General features: G+C 47.7%; 1 protein-coding gene across 1 annotated transcript in view; it reads left to right on the forward strand.

Moving 5' to 3' along the window:
- The first annotated feature begins 6,989 nt into the window (after nt 1-6,989).
- LOC144097888 (uncharacterized) overlaps nt 6,990-14,230 on the forward strand; it is a 107,923-nt gene continuing 100,682 nt past the window's right edge. Inside the window, exon 1 of the mRNA XM_077630494.1 lies at nt 6,990-7,067. Within this exon, the coding sequence (XP_077486620.1) occupies nt 6,990-7,067 (78 nt within the window). The remainder of the gene's footprint in view (nt 7,068-14,230) is intronic.

The following is a 14,230-nucleotide window of genomic DNA, read 5'->3' on the forward strand; positions in this document are numbered from 1 at the left end:
CAGGCCTGTGCACTTTCCTTTCTTTCTTCCTGGCAGCAAAAGACAGACAGACAGACAGACTCGCGTCTTTACTATCCTGTCTTTCTATCCCATCTTTCAACTCTCCTTGTATCTGCACGTGGTAGCGATTGTGGCTCGGCTTGAGCCAGTGAGCAGGCCTGTGCACTTTCCTTTCTTTCTTCCTGGCAGCAAAAGACAGACAGACAGACAGACTCGCGTCTTTTCTATCCTGTCTTCCTATCCCATCTTTCAAATCTCCTTCTATCTGCACGTGGTAGCGATTGTGGCTCGGCTTGAGCCAGTGAGCAGGCCTGTGCACTTTCATTTCTTTCTTCCTGGCAGCAAAAGACAGACAGACAAACTCGAGTCTTTAATATCCTGCCTTTCTATCCCATCTTTCAACTCTCCTTCTATCTGCACGAGGTAGCGATTGCGGCTCGGCTTGAGCCAGTGAGCAGGCCTGTGCACTTTCCTTTCTTTCTTCCTGGCAGCAAAAGAGAGACAGACAGACAGACTCGCGTCTTTGCTATCCTGTCTTTCTATCCCATCTTTCAACTCTCCTTCTATCTGCCCGTGATAGCGATTCTGGCTCGGCTTGAGCCAGTGAGCAGGCCTGTGCACTTTCCTTTCTTTCTTCCTGGCAGCAAAAGACAGACAGACAGACCGACTCGCGTCTTTACTATCCTGTCTTTCTATCCCATCTTTCAACTCTCCTTCTATCTGCACGAGGTAGCGATTGCGGCTCGGCTTGAGCCAGTGAGCAGGCCTGTGCACTTTCCTTTCTTTCTTCCTGGCAGCAAAAGACAGACAGACAGACTCGCGTGTTTACTAACCTCTCTTTCTATCCCATCTTTCAACTCTCCTTCTATCTGCACGTGGTAGCAATTGTGGCTCGGCTTGAGCCAGTGAGCAGGTCTGTGCACTTTCTTCCTGGCAGCAAAAGACAGACAGACAGACTCGCGTCTTTACTATCCTGTCTTTCTATCCCATCTTTCAACTCTCCTTCTATCTGCACGTGGTAGCGATTGTGGCTCGGCTTGAGCCAGTGAGCAGGCCTGTGCACTTTCTTTTCTTTTTTCCTGGCAGCAAAAGACAGACAGACAGACTCGCGTCTTTGCTATCCTGTCTTCCTATCCCATCTTTCAACTCTCCATCTATCTGCACGTGGTAGCGATTGTTGCTCGGCTTGAGCCAGTGAGCAGGCCTGTGCACTTTCATTTCTTTCTTCCTGGCAGCAAAAGACAGACAGACAGACTCGCGTCTTTACTATCCTCTCTTTCTATCCCATCTTTCAACTCTCCTTCTATCTGCACGTGGTAGCGATTGTGGCTCGGCTTGAGCCAGTGAGCAGGCCTGTGCACTTACTTTTCTTTTTTCCTGGCAGCAAAAGACAAACAGACAGACTCGCGTCTTTGCTATCCTGTCTTCCTATCCCATCTTTCAACTCTCCTTCTATCTGCACGTGGTAGCGATTGTGGCTCGGCTTGAGCCAGTGAGCAGGCCTGTGCACTTTCATTTCTTCCTGGCAGCGAAAGACAGACAGACAGACTCGCGTCTTTACTATCCTCTCTTTTTATACCATCTTTCAACTCTCCAACTGTCTGCACGTGGTAGCGATTGTGGCTCGGCTTGAGCCAGTGAGGAGGCCTGTGCACTTTCCTTTCTTTCTTCCTGGCAACAAAAGACAGACAGACAAAGTCGCGTCTTTACTATCCTTTCTTTCTATCCCATCTTTCAACTCTCCTTCTATCTGCGCGTGGTAGCGATTGTGGCTCGGCTTGAGCCAGTGAGCAGGCCTGTGCACTTTCCTTTCTTTCTTCCTGGCAGCAAAAGACAGACAGACAGACTCGCGTCTTTACTATCCTGTCTTTCTATCCCATCTTTCAACTCTCCTTCTATCTGCACGTGGTAGCGATTGTGGCTCGGCTTGAGCCAGTGAGCAGGCCTGTGCGCTTTCCTTTCTTTCTTCCTGGCAGCAAAAGACAGACAGACAGACTCGCGTCTTTACTATCCTGTCTTTCTATCCCATCTTTCAACTCTCCTTCTATCAGCACGTGATAGCGATTGTGGCTCGGCTTGAGCCAGTGAGCAGGCCTGTGCACGTTCCTTTCTTTCTTCCTGGCAGCAAAAGACAGACAGACAGACTCGCGTCTTTACTATCCTCTCTTTCTATACCATCTTTCAACTCTCCTTCTATCTGCACGTGGTAGCGATTGTGGCTCGGCTTGAGCCAGTGAGCTGGCCTGTGCACTTTCCTTTCTTCCTGGCAGCAAAAGACAGACAGACAGACAGACAGACTCGCGTCTTTACTATCCTCTCTTTCTATCCCATCTTTCAACTCTCCTTCTATCTGCACGTGGTAGCGATTGTGGCTCGGCTTGAGCCAGTGAGCAGGCCTGTGCACTTTTCTTTCTTTCTTCCTGGCAGCAAAAGACAGCCAGACAGACTCGCGTCTTTACTATCCTGTCTTTCTATCAAATCTTTCAACTCTCCTTCTATCTGCACGTGGTAGCGATTGTGGCTCGGCTTGAGCCAGTGAGCAGGCCTGTGCACTTTCCTTTCTTTCTTCCTGGCCACAAAAGACAGACAGACAGACTCGCGTCTTTACTATCCTCTCCTCCTATCCCATCTTTCAACTCTCCTTCTATCTGCACGTGGTAGCGATTGTGGCTCGGCTTGAGCCAGTGAGCAGGCCTGTGCACTTTCTTTTCTTTCTTCCTGGCAGCAAAAGACAGACAGACAGACTCGCGTCTTTGTTATCCTGTCTTCCTATCCCATCTTTCAACTCTCCTTCTATCTGCACGTGGTAGCGATTGTGGCTCGGCTTGAACCAGTGAGCAGGCCTGTGCACTTTCCTTTCTTTCTTCCTGGCACAAAAAGACAGACAGACAGACTCGCATCTTTACTATCCTGTCTTTCTATCCCATCTTTCAACTCTCCTTCTATCTGCACGTGGTACCGATTGTGTCTCGGCTTGAGCCAGTGAGCAGGCCTGTGCACTTTCCTTTCTTTCTTCCTGGCAGCAAAAGACAGACAGACAGACTCGGAACTTTACTATCCTCTCTTTCTACCCCATCTTTCAACTCTCCTTCTATCTGCACGTGGTAACGATTGTGGCTCGGCTTGAGCCAGTGAGCAGGCCTGTGCACTTTTCTTTCTTTCTTCCTGGCAGCAAAAGACAGACAGACAGACTCGCGTCTTTACTATCCTGTCTTTCTATCCCTTCTTTCAACTCTCCTTCTATTTGCACGTGGTAGCGATTGTGGCTCGGCTTGAGCCAGTGAGCAGGCCTGTGCACTTTCCTTTCTTTCTTCCTGGCAGCAAAAGACAGACAGACAGACTCGCGTCTTTACTATCCTGTCTTTCTATCCCATCTTTCAACTCTCCTTCTATCTGCACGTGGTAGCGATTGTGGCTCGGCTTGAGCCAGTGAGCAGGCCTGTGCACTTTCTTTTCTTTTTTCCTGGCAGCAAAAGACAGACAGACAGACTCGCGTCTTTGCTATCCTGTCTTCCTATCCCATCTTTCAACTCTCCTTCTATCTGCACGTGGTAGCGATTGTGGCTCGGCTTGAGCCAGTGAGCAGGCCTGTGCACTTTCATTTCTTCCTGGCAGCGAAAGACAGACAGACAGACTCGCGTCTTTACTATCCTCTCTTTTTATACCATCTTTCAACTCTCCTTCTGTCTGCACGTGGTAGCGATTGTGGCTCGGCTTGAGCCAGTGAGGAGGCCTGTGCACTTTCCTTTCTTTCTTCCTGGCAGCAAAAGACAGACAGACAGACTCGCGTCTTTACTATCCTGTCTTTCTATCCCATCTTTCAACTCTCCTTCTATCAGCACGTGATAGCGATTGTGGCTCGGCTTGAGCCAGTGAGCAGGCCTGTGCACGTTCCTTTCTTTCTTCCTGGCAGCAAAAGACAGACAGACAGACTCGCGTCTTTACTATCCTCTCTTTCTATACCATCTTTCAACTCTCCTTCTATCTGCACGTGGTAGCGATTGTGGCTCGGCTTGAGCCAGTGAGCAGGCCTGTGCACTTTCTTTTCTTTTTTCCTGGCAGCAAAAGACAGACAGACAGACTCGCGTCTTTGCTATCGTGTCTTCCTATCCCATCTTTCAACTCTCCTTCTATCTGCACGTGGTAGCGATTGTGGCTCGGCTTGAGCCAGTGAGCAGGCCTGTGCACTTTCATTTCTTTCTTCCTGGCAGCAAAAGACAGACAGACATACTCGCGTCTTTACTATCCTGTATTTCTATCCCATCTTTCATCTCTCCTTCTATCTGCACGTGGTAGCGATTGTGGCTCGGCTTGAGCCAGTGAGCAGGCCTGTGCACTTTCCTTTCTTCCTGGCAGCAAAAGACAGACAGACAGACAGACTCGCGTCTTTACTATCCTCTCTTTCTATCCCATCTTTCAACTCTCGTTCTATCTGCACGTGGTAGCGATTGTGGCTCGGCTTGAGCCAGTGAGCAGGCCTGTGCACTTTCCTTTCTTTCTTCCTGGCCGCAAAAGACAGACAGACAGACTTGCGTCTTTACTATCCTCTCTTCCTATCCCATCTTTCTATTCTCCTTCTATCTGCACGTGGTAGCGATTAGTGGCTCGGCTTGAGCCAGTGAGCAGGCCTGTGCACTTTCCTTTCTTTCTTCCTGGCAGCAAAAGACAGACAGACAGACTCGCGTCTTTACTATCCTGTCTTTCTATCCCATCTTTCAACTCTCCTTCTATCTGCACGTGGTAGCGATTGTGGCTCGGCTTGAGCCAGTGAGCAGGCCTGTGCACTTTCTTTTCTTTCTTCCTGGCAGCAAAAGACAGACAGACAGACTCGCGTCTTTGTTATCCTGTCTTCCTATCCCATCTTTCAACTCTCCTTCTATCTGCACGTGGTAGCGATTGTGGCTCGGCTTGAACCAGTGAGCAGGCCTGTGCACTTTCCTTTCTTTCTTCCTGGCAGCAAAAGACAGACAGACAGACTCGGAACTTTACTATCCTCTCTTTCTACCCCATCTTTCAACTCTCCTTCTATCTGCACGTGGTAACGATTGTGGCTCGGCTTGAGCCAGTGAGCAGGCCTGTGCACTTTTCTTTCTTTCTTCCTGGCAGCAAAAGACAGACAGACAGACTCGCGTCTTTACTATCCTGTCTTTCTATCCCTTCTTTCAACTCTCCTTCTATTTGCACGTGGTAGCGATTGTGGCTCGGCTTGAGCCAGTGAGCAGGCCTGTGCACTTTCCTTTCTTTCTTCCTGGCAGCAAAAGACAGACAGACAGACTCGTGTCTTTACTATCCTCTCTTTCTATCCCATCTTTCAACTCTCCTTCTATCTGCACGTGGTAGCGATTGTGGCTCGGCTTGAGCCAGTGAGCAGGCCTGTGCACTTTTCTTTCTTTCTTCCTGGCAGCAAAAGACAGACAGACAGACTCGCGTCTTTACTATCCTGTCTTTCTATCCCTTCTTTCAACTCTCCTTCTATTTGCACGTGGTAGCGATTGTGGCTCGGCTTGAGCCAGTGAGCAGGCCTGTGCACTTTCCTTTCTTTCTTCCTGGCAGCAAAAGACAGACAGACAGACTCGCGTCTTTACTATCCTGTCTTTCTATCCCATCTTTCAACTCTCCTTCTATCTGCACGTGATAGCGATTGTGGCTCGGCTTGAGCCAGTGAGCAGGCCTGTGCACTTTCCTTTCTTCCTGGCAGCAAAAGACAGACAGACAGACAGACTCGGAACTTTACTATCCTCTCTTTCTACCCCATCTTTCAACTCTCCTTCTATCTGCACGTGGTAGCGATTAGTGGCTCGGCTTGAGCCAGTGAGCAGGCCTGTGCACTTTCCTTTCTTTCTTCCTGGCAGCAAAAGACAGACAGACAGACTCGCGTCTTTACTATCCTGTCTTTCTATCCCATCTTTCAACTCTCCTTCTATCTGCACGTGGTAGCGATTGTGGCTCGGCTTGAGCCAGTGAGCAGGCCTGTGCACTTTTCTTTCTTTCTTCCTGGCAGCAAAAGACAGACAGACAGACTCGCGTCTTTACTATCCTGTCTTTCTATCCCTTCTTTCAACTCTCCTTCTATTTGCACGTGGTAGCGATTGTGGCTCGGCTTGAGCCAGTGAGCAGGCCTGTGCACTTTCCTTTCTTTCTTCCTGGCAGCAAAAGACAGACAGACAGACTCGTGTCTTTACTATCCTGTCTTTCTATCCCATCTTTCAACTCTCCTTCTATCTGCACGTGGTAGCGATTGTGGCTCGGCTTGAGCCAGTGAGCAGGCCTGTGCACTTTCCTTTCTTTCTTCCTGGCAGCAAAAGACAGACAGACAGACTCGCGTCTTTACTATCCTCTCTTTCTATCCCATCTTTCAACTCTCCTTCTATCTGCACGTGGTAGCGATTGTGGCTCGGCTTGAGCCAGTGAGCAGGCCTGTGCACTTTTCTTTCTTTCTTCCTGGACACATTTCTTATTGTGTAAATAATTTGTACATATTACTTCTCCCCCTATCCTCTCTTCCTGTCCCCTCACCTCTTTAATTTCATTTCTCCATTCTGCCTGCTGTCCTTTATTTCCGCTGCCCCAGCTCAGGTGCTTCAGTATCGATGGCAGATGCCGGGGCTAGCAAAAATCTTTTCCTTCCTTTTTACTATTATTTTTTTTTAATAAAACCACTACCACCACCACCCTGGCAGCGAAAGACAGACAGACAGACTCGCGTCTTTACTACACTGTCTTTCTATCCCATCTTTCAACTCTCCTTCTATCTGCACGTGGTAGCGATTGTGGCTCGGCTTGAGCCAGTGAGCAGGCCTGTGCACTTTCCTTTCTTTCTTCCTGGCAGCAAAAGACAGACAGACTCGCGTCTTTACTATCCTCTCTTCCTATCCCATCTTTCAACTCTCGTTCTATCTGCACGTGGTAGCGATTGTGGCTCGGCTTGAGCCATTGAGCAGGCCTGTGCACTTTCCTTTCTTTATTCCTGGCAACAGACAGAGCGCACGATGGCCTGCGAAGCGTGCCGTGCGCAGCACGCACAGCCGGCGGGCGAGGATAATCGAGGAGGAAAACTCAAAGTGGAGGTGAGTGTTGCTACTTTCAATATCAAGGGGCTTTAAATAAGCGTGCCGTAGACGCAGCCGACGACGCCGGGGATGGTGGCGTATGGCAAAGGAAACTCGCCTTCGACACCGCCTTCTCTCGGAGTGCACAGGGAAACGCATCCATCCCTTCTGTCGGCGACTTTGCATATGACCTCAGCCACACGCCGCACGCACTTGCTGACCGTCGGTTGTGCGAGGCCGACGGTCTGCTCGTTGCCGACCCACACTTGAAAGGCGCCGGAGGCAAAAAAAAAAAAACGGAGAGTGCACAGCACCTGCTGCTGCACCGACAAAGCGCTCGTCTGTACGCCTCGCAGTTCGTCTGCAAGTTCGCCGCACAACCACTCCACTTTCTTCTTATCGAGTCGAAATAAGCGACGGAACAGCTCGTCCGGCAAGTCATAGGCGTCTTCGTACGCCGTCCTTTGTCATTTGCTGGCACCGGCGTTGCCGCCTCCGCCACCAATAAATAGCAGACGCCGCTGCCGCTGCCATTTTCACTCTAAAACTGTGTAGATCGAGTATCCGTGCTCGCAAAAAACAGTCTAAAACCGCGGGAATAATTAGGCGTACAAGTCCACGTGTTTTTATCTCGTACGTGACGTCATTGCCGCTCCCCGTGACGCAACTTTTCAAAATGGTGCCGGCGACCAATACGAGCCGGCATTTTCGTAATTCGGTCCCTAGGCCCGGATTACGGAACTCGCTCCGACCGCTCTACAAGAAAAGAAGCACTAGAAATTGCACCCTGTGCAGCTGCCACAGCTGCAGGTAAACAAGGAAGAAATACTCAGTAACATCCCGAGAGGCGGCGAGCACCTAATTATGGCACTTGATCTGAAAGGCGCTTTTGACAACGTTTCTCACGACGCCATCTTGAAAGAGCTCAACGCCCTCGATTGCGGACCCAAGACCTTCAACTACATCAAAAACTTTCTCAGCAACCGCACGGCCACCATTGGCATGGGAGATGTCCGCTCCGGCACAGAGCAGACACCCAACGATGGCACTCCCCAAGGCTCTATCATCTCTCCTCTCCTCTTCAATATAGCTATGATCGGCATGGAAAAAGGACCCGAGGCTATTGAAGGCATCGGCTGTTCTATCTACGCTGATGATATTACCATCTGGTCTACCTGGGGTTCCCTTGCCGACAAAGAAAACACCCTACAAGAGGCAGTCAATTGCGTAGAAAGACAAGCAGCAAATTGCGGCCTCCGCTGCGCACCCGACAAATCCGAAACTATCCGCATTCAGGGCTATGCCTACAAATCTCCCGGCGACATAAAGGTTTACGCCGAAGGCACGAGAATAAAGGAAGTCCCTCTTACCCGCATCCTGGGCCTTCGGCTTCAGAGCGACAGGAAAGCCAACCACACGTTACAGCATCTCCTGACAACTGCCCTCCAGATCTCCCGCATGATTCGGCGCATCACCCGCAACCGAAAAGGCATGAGAGAGGAGGATACAATTTGACTGATACAGGCTCTAGTTATGAGCCGCCTGTCATACGGTCTCCCGATCCTACCACTTCTGGGGAATGAGCGAGACAAAACAGATGCCATCATCCGTACCGCCTACAAACATGCGTTAGGCCTCCCGATGTACACGTCCAACTGCCACCTCGAGGACCTGGGACTGACCAACACAATAGAAGAAATTCTAGAAGCCGTCCTAGCATCGCAAAAGGCACGCCTCCTCACCACCAAAGCTGGACGCGCAGTGTTGGAAAGTGTGGGTTCCCCGGCTGATATACGCGCCGTGCAGGACAACTGAGGCCTACCCTCAACTCTGCAAACTCGCGTGTATGTAGCTCCACTCCCGAAGAACATGCACTCGGACTCGCAAAAGGGACGACGAAAGGCGCGAGTCGACTATCTGCGCCGCACACATCGACAGGCACAAAATGCTGTATTTATTTATTTATTTATTTATTTATTTATTTATTTATTTATTTATTTATTTATTTATTTATTTATTTATTTATTTATTTATTTATTTATTTATTTCATAATACTGCACGCCAATAGATTGGCCCATGCAGGGGGGGCTATACAAGGCATTGAAAATGACAAATACTAAGAAAATACATGGGGTTACAAACAATGAGGAGAATAACGAAATACAACGCTCATTTACTCGAGAAAATGCTTCTCAAGAGCTTTACTAAAATTTGAGGACTGGAAAATGGCCTCGGGAAGAGAGTTCCAGTCGACGCAGCCATGTACCCCGATTCAACAAACGCGTTGGCGGTCGTCTTGGACACCAATTTCAAGGAAATCGCCAGCGCCTCCCTACGAAACAGCTCTCCCACAGTAGCAGAAACTGCTGCAATTGCCCTCGCAATCCAGCACGGCGATGCTACGGGAAATGAGTTAAAAATTATTATCGACTCTCATTCCGCGTGTCGCCTCTTCCTCTCTGGCAGACTTCCACACTCCGTCGCTCTCATTCTGACTACCCCAAAAGTTCAAAATTGCACATGCAAGCACCAAATCACTTGGACTCCTGGGCACGAGGGGCTCGAGGGAAACGAGGTCGTGGAGAGTCTAGCTCAAGGATTTACTAACCGAGTGACTAACCTCCCCGACCTCACCCCTCTCCCCTCTACGTACGGCGAGCGCCTCCTCCTTCTCCGAACACAAAGACAAGTCTATCCCCCACCACACCGTTAGCTAACGGCGGCAGAGGCGAGGGAATGGCGACAACTACAGACGAACACCTTTCCTAACCTACACAAGTACCACATCATCTTCCCCGGCAGCTATGACAGCATCTGCCCCTGGTGCGGCAGAATTCCAACAAAATGTCATGTAACATGGGGCTGCTCCGGTCCCAAGCCCCCCAACTAGACGAACATCACTCCGAGGTACAGTGAGAGTCTGGCCTGCTCAGCTCTGACTTGGCGACGCAGCGACAGCTGATATCCGAAGCAAGAGCAAGTGCGGTGGACATTGGGGTCCTGAAATAAGAACTCCAACCAAAATCTGTATTTTCGCCTCTCTATCCTACCTTTTTGGAATAAATGTTTTCTACTACTACTACTACAAAACCAATAACACAGGCTTACCTCAAGTTGTCTTTGTCGATTTTCGGGCCCAACGTTTCTTATAGGTTCCTTTCTGGAGGCCCATTGCCTTCAATGGCTTCGATAAGTGTTCTCCGCGCATTTAGAACAACGAATTATAACCTTGATTTCAGACGACGCGTAAAAAAGCAGGAACTAGTCCTGGGATCAGCTTTCTTGAAGGCTGCCATGTTTACTGTTTACGTCTGCCAGCACGCCCTCATGGCGTCAAAAGTTACCCACGAAAGCAGTTATTTGCAAAACTGTATGTTCTTGTTTTGCTTCATGTCGGTGAATGTGAACTATAGTTTTTTGAAAGATTAAAACAATATTTATTTTATTCACTGCGTGCTCTTATACAAAAGTTAGCATACGGCCCCTTGTCGTGCAAATAAACGCTTCCGGGGCGGCACCCTACGAGCCATTGGTTGATTCCGCATTTTGTCACACGTTGACATCTCGCCTTCACGGCATGCTGTCGTCATTATGACGTCATGTTCTACAACTTTAGAGCGAGTTCCGTAATCCGGGCGCTGGTGTTCGCGCCGCGGGCGCCGCGGACCCCGTGGCAGCTGCCGGCGGCGCGGCGCGCCGGTTAAAGAGTGGGAGAGGAGTGGAGAAAGAAGAGGGGGAAGAGGGAAGAGGAGGATAGAGTGAATCTAGGTCCAGGGACGAAGATAAAAAAGGAACGCCCAGCTAAACGTAGCGGCGAAAGACTGACTTTGCAGTTCGACTGAGCAAGGTACACTCGGCCAGCTGTAGCTATCGCGTCACTCCAGGTTTAACCAGAGCTAAACCATAGCCATTTTTGTTTGACCCATTCCAAAGGCATGAATGCTACATTTAAGCACAACGGGGAGAATTGTGAAGCTTGTGATGATTCTTGATTCAGTTCTTCCCGATCTGCCACCCTTGCAGGTTGGTCAAGTGTTTAGCATCGTTCAGAAGGACTTGTATAGTTGAAGGTAACTGCAGCTTAACAGTCACTTTTTCAATACTCGGAAGGGTAATTTTGTATGAGAGGCTATGACAGGCTTCTGGGAAACCCTCTCTCTGATACTATTTCTTCGAAATCGCCTGCCACATGGTATGCCCAAGACTATATTGACCACATAAACATTTCAACTATACTTTTTTTGCGTCGTATTCCTGAATCATTGTAGTGGCAGTAGATTTCCTGCATTTAGAACATAAGTGCGACCGAATGTTTCCTATTTTCATAACGAAAACGAATGTTCCAGTGGGCTTCGCTTTAGTTAAACGTTACAGGAATTATTACTGAGAAAGCAGAACTGTATTTGCGAACACTGCTGATTTTTCCCGAACAAGCCCCGTGCTTGATATAAATACTAGCGAAAACGCTATTCCTGCTGATGAATCATTGATTAGATTACTTTCTTGCTGTAAAAACTAAAGCTCTTATAGCGCATTTTCCTGGTAACAATTATGATTACATCTACACCAAGATTTAAAAAATATAGCAAATATTTCATGGGAAGACAGTCGCACATATGCTACAGCGTACAGAACCCTACTGCTTACTAGTCCAACGGGCATTTTTTGAGAAAAAACATCATCTTCCTTCCACAGGTATTCTCCTCAAGCAGTCAGGAGATAGTTTAGAGCACCATTGGTCGCTGCCATCACAAATTCACTCTTCAACGAGTCAATTGCTTCGGCGTCGCAGCACGTTGACGTTGTAGAGAAACGATGCAACGCCAACCACTTCATGACACTCCGTGGCGCACGTGCCACTTCGTCCTGCTTTCGCTGCTTTCTCTAGGAGAGGGAACAAACGGCAAGCACCGCTGCGAAGGCGAGAAAAAGAAATTCACGTTTCCCTTCCTCCCGTAGTGAGCTAAACTGCATGGTGGGCGTTTCAGCGCGCACAGCCAGACGCATTATCGTCGAAATGCGTACCTGACTCCAAAGTTTGTTTTGCCGTCAAGCAGCCACTTCCATACAATTTAATTCAACTTAATTTATTTTTCCCATATACACATGGCGACGGTCGAGGGGAAAAAACCATAAAATGTGGCTTGACATGCCCCTCGGCCTCAACATTCTGGGCACCAGGCAACATGCAAGTGATATATACGAGCAACATTGTGATATGCATACAAAAAATTGTTGCCACATACGGCTGGAGCATCATTAGAACAAAATCCAGGAATGAAGCACACACAAAAGAACACATCGCACAGAAAAAAGTTCTTAGGTAGTTCAAATTACGTCAACATTTCATGATTTTTTTTCTATCGTTTAAGGGGGTTTAACGTCCCAAAGTGACGCAGGCTATGAGGTACGCCGTAGTGAAGGGCTCCGGTAATTTCGACCGCCTGCGGTTCTTTAAAGTGCACGGACATCGCACAACAACATTTCATGAAACGAAAGGAGCCAAAGAAACAACGAAAGCATGATGAAACCACAAAGTAGCAAATACATAGTATATGTCTTTAATTTTGCGGCATGCTCGTGATATGCTAAAATTCGCACCATGAAGCGTATTTAGAACACGAGCCAACGTGTTTTCTAGGCTATGTGTGCCGCACATTGTGTGTCATGTGGGAATGGGCGACAGTTCACAGTGTCTGTTCGGGCAACTTTGTAGATTTAGCGAAAGGTGTGGCGTTTCGAGCATGTAATGCATTTCTTTTTACTTGACATTATCAATCGAAGCGGAAAAACAGCATATAGAAGGCAAAACTATACAATTTTCCCGCTTAATAAAATAATTATAGTCGTACAAAAATAAAGAACATTAGTAGAAGTTCTTGCCAGTCGTTTAGTAGTTTTTTAAGGCGCGCCTCTGCTTCGTGTCGTATATTGAAGAAAAACAATTATATATGACAGGGCTGTATTGTGAGTAACTGCGACTAACTACAGCCAAAAATTAGCTGCAAAACTAGTTCTTTCGGCTAAGAGGAAAAGTTTAGAGTTTAGTTAGGCCGATTCTGGAAACTGTGACCAACGACAGATGTGGCGAATGCGCGTGGGAGAAATGACGTAGGAAATAATATAAAGTTCACCACTCCCCAATCCTCCACACACTGGAATCAGACATTTTTAATATAAAGTAGCTTCCAGTTTCGTTTGAAAGCCTGAAGTTATTACGGCACAGTGTCACGAAAGTTTTAGCCTACCGAGATAGCCGCTTCATATAAAAACTTCAAAACGTAGTGGCGCCATCTAAAACAAAAGCTAAAAGAACATCTTTGGGGATGCGAAGGGTGTGCTGCTTTTCATCGAAAGATGCACTGGAGACTGCGTAAACTTCAATAAATCATGAAGAACAATCCTGAAAGCAGAAGCGAATTGTGCATTTTAAATAAATGAGTGATATTTTATCAACGTGTGGTCACGTGGTGGACTACACTTTATTGTGATTTATTGTGATTATTATTACTTTACTAATCTGTGCTCCGTAAAGTCTAGAGCCTTCTTGTCTAATCTTGAAACGAGAAGAAAATATCTTGATCATGCCCTAGTTTCACTATTCACCTTTATGAGCATGCATCATTTCAGCAGCATATCCTCTCTCTAGCCGCTTTGACCCAACAAGGCCCTGTACACTCCAAATGCCAGAACTGCATCTCATTTCCGATATTTTTTTGTCGTTTCATCTAGGGGCTGGAACGATTTTCCACCAGAAGCCGTGCACCTTAACGGCCCCTTTGAATTGCTGCAGATCGAGGCCATCATTTTATAGTCTGTCATGCCCATCCCACATGTAATGCCCCATTCTCGGGGACATTGAGGTAATAAACAAATAATTTTTCTTTACTGTTTATTCGGCAGTACATAAGTATTGCCTGCGAATCAGGACTAAATGAGAGAAATGATCTCCTTAGCATGTCCTGAACCCGCAGTGCACAGCAGAGGTGATGTACTTGTACAAAAATAAATTCACTAAATAAGCAATAAATATATGATAAAAAATTAGTACACTAATATTGGCAGTCTTTCACCGCATGATTGCACTATATGAAATTTTCAATGCCGATTGAAGGTATAAGTAACCAAGTAACCTCTTCTCCGATATTGCAGTACTTAATTCGTACGATACCAGGAACGA

Source organism: Amblyomma americanum, chromosome 7, assembly GCF_052857255.1.
Source record: "Amblyomma americanum isolate KBUSLIRL-KWMA chromosome 7, ASM5285725v1, whole genome shotgun sequence".
Taxonomy (NCBI): Eukaryota; Metazoa; Arthropoda; class Arachnida; order Ixodida; family Ixodidae; genus Amblyomma; species Amblyomma americanum.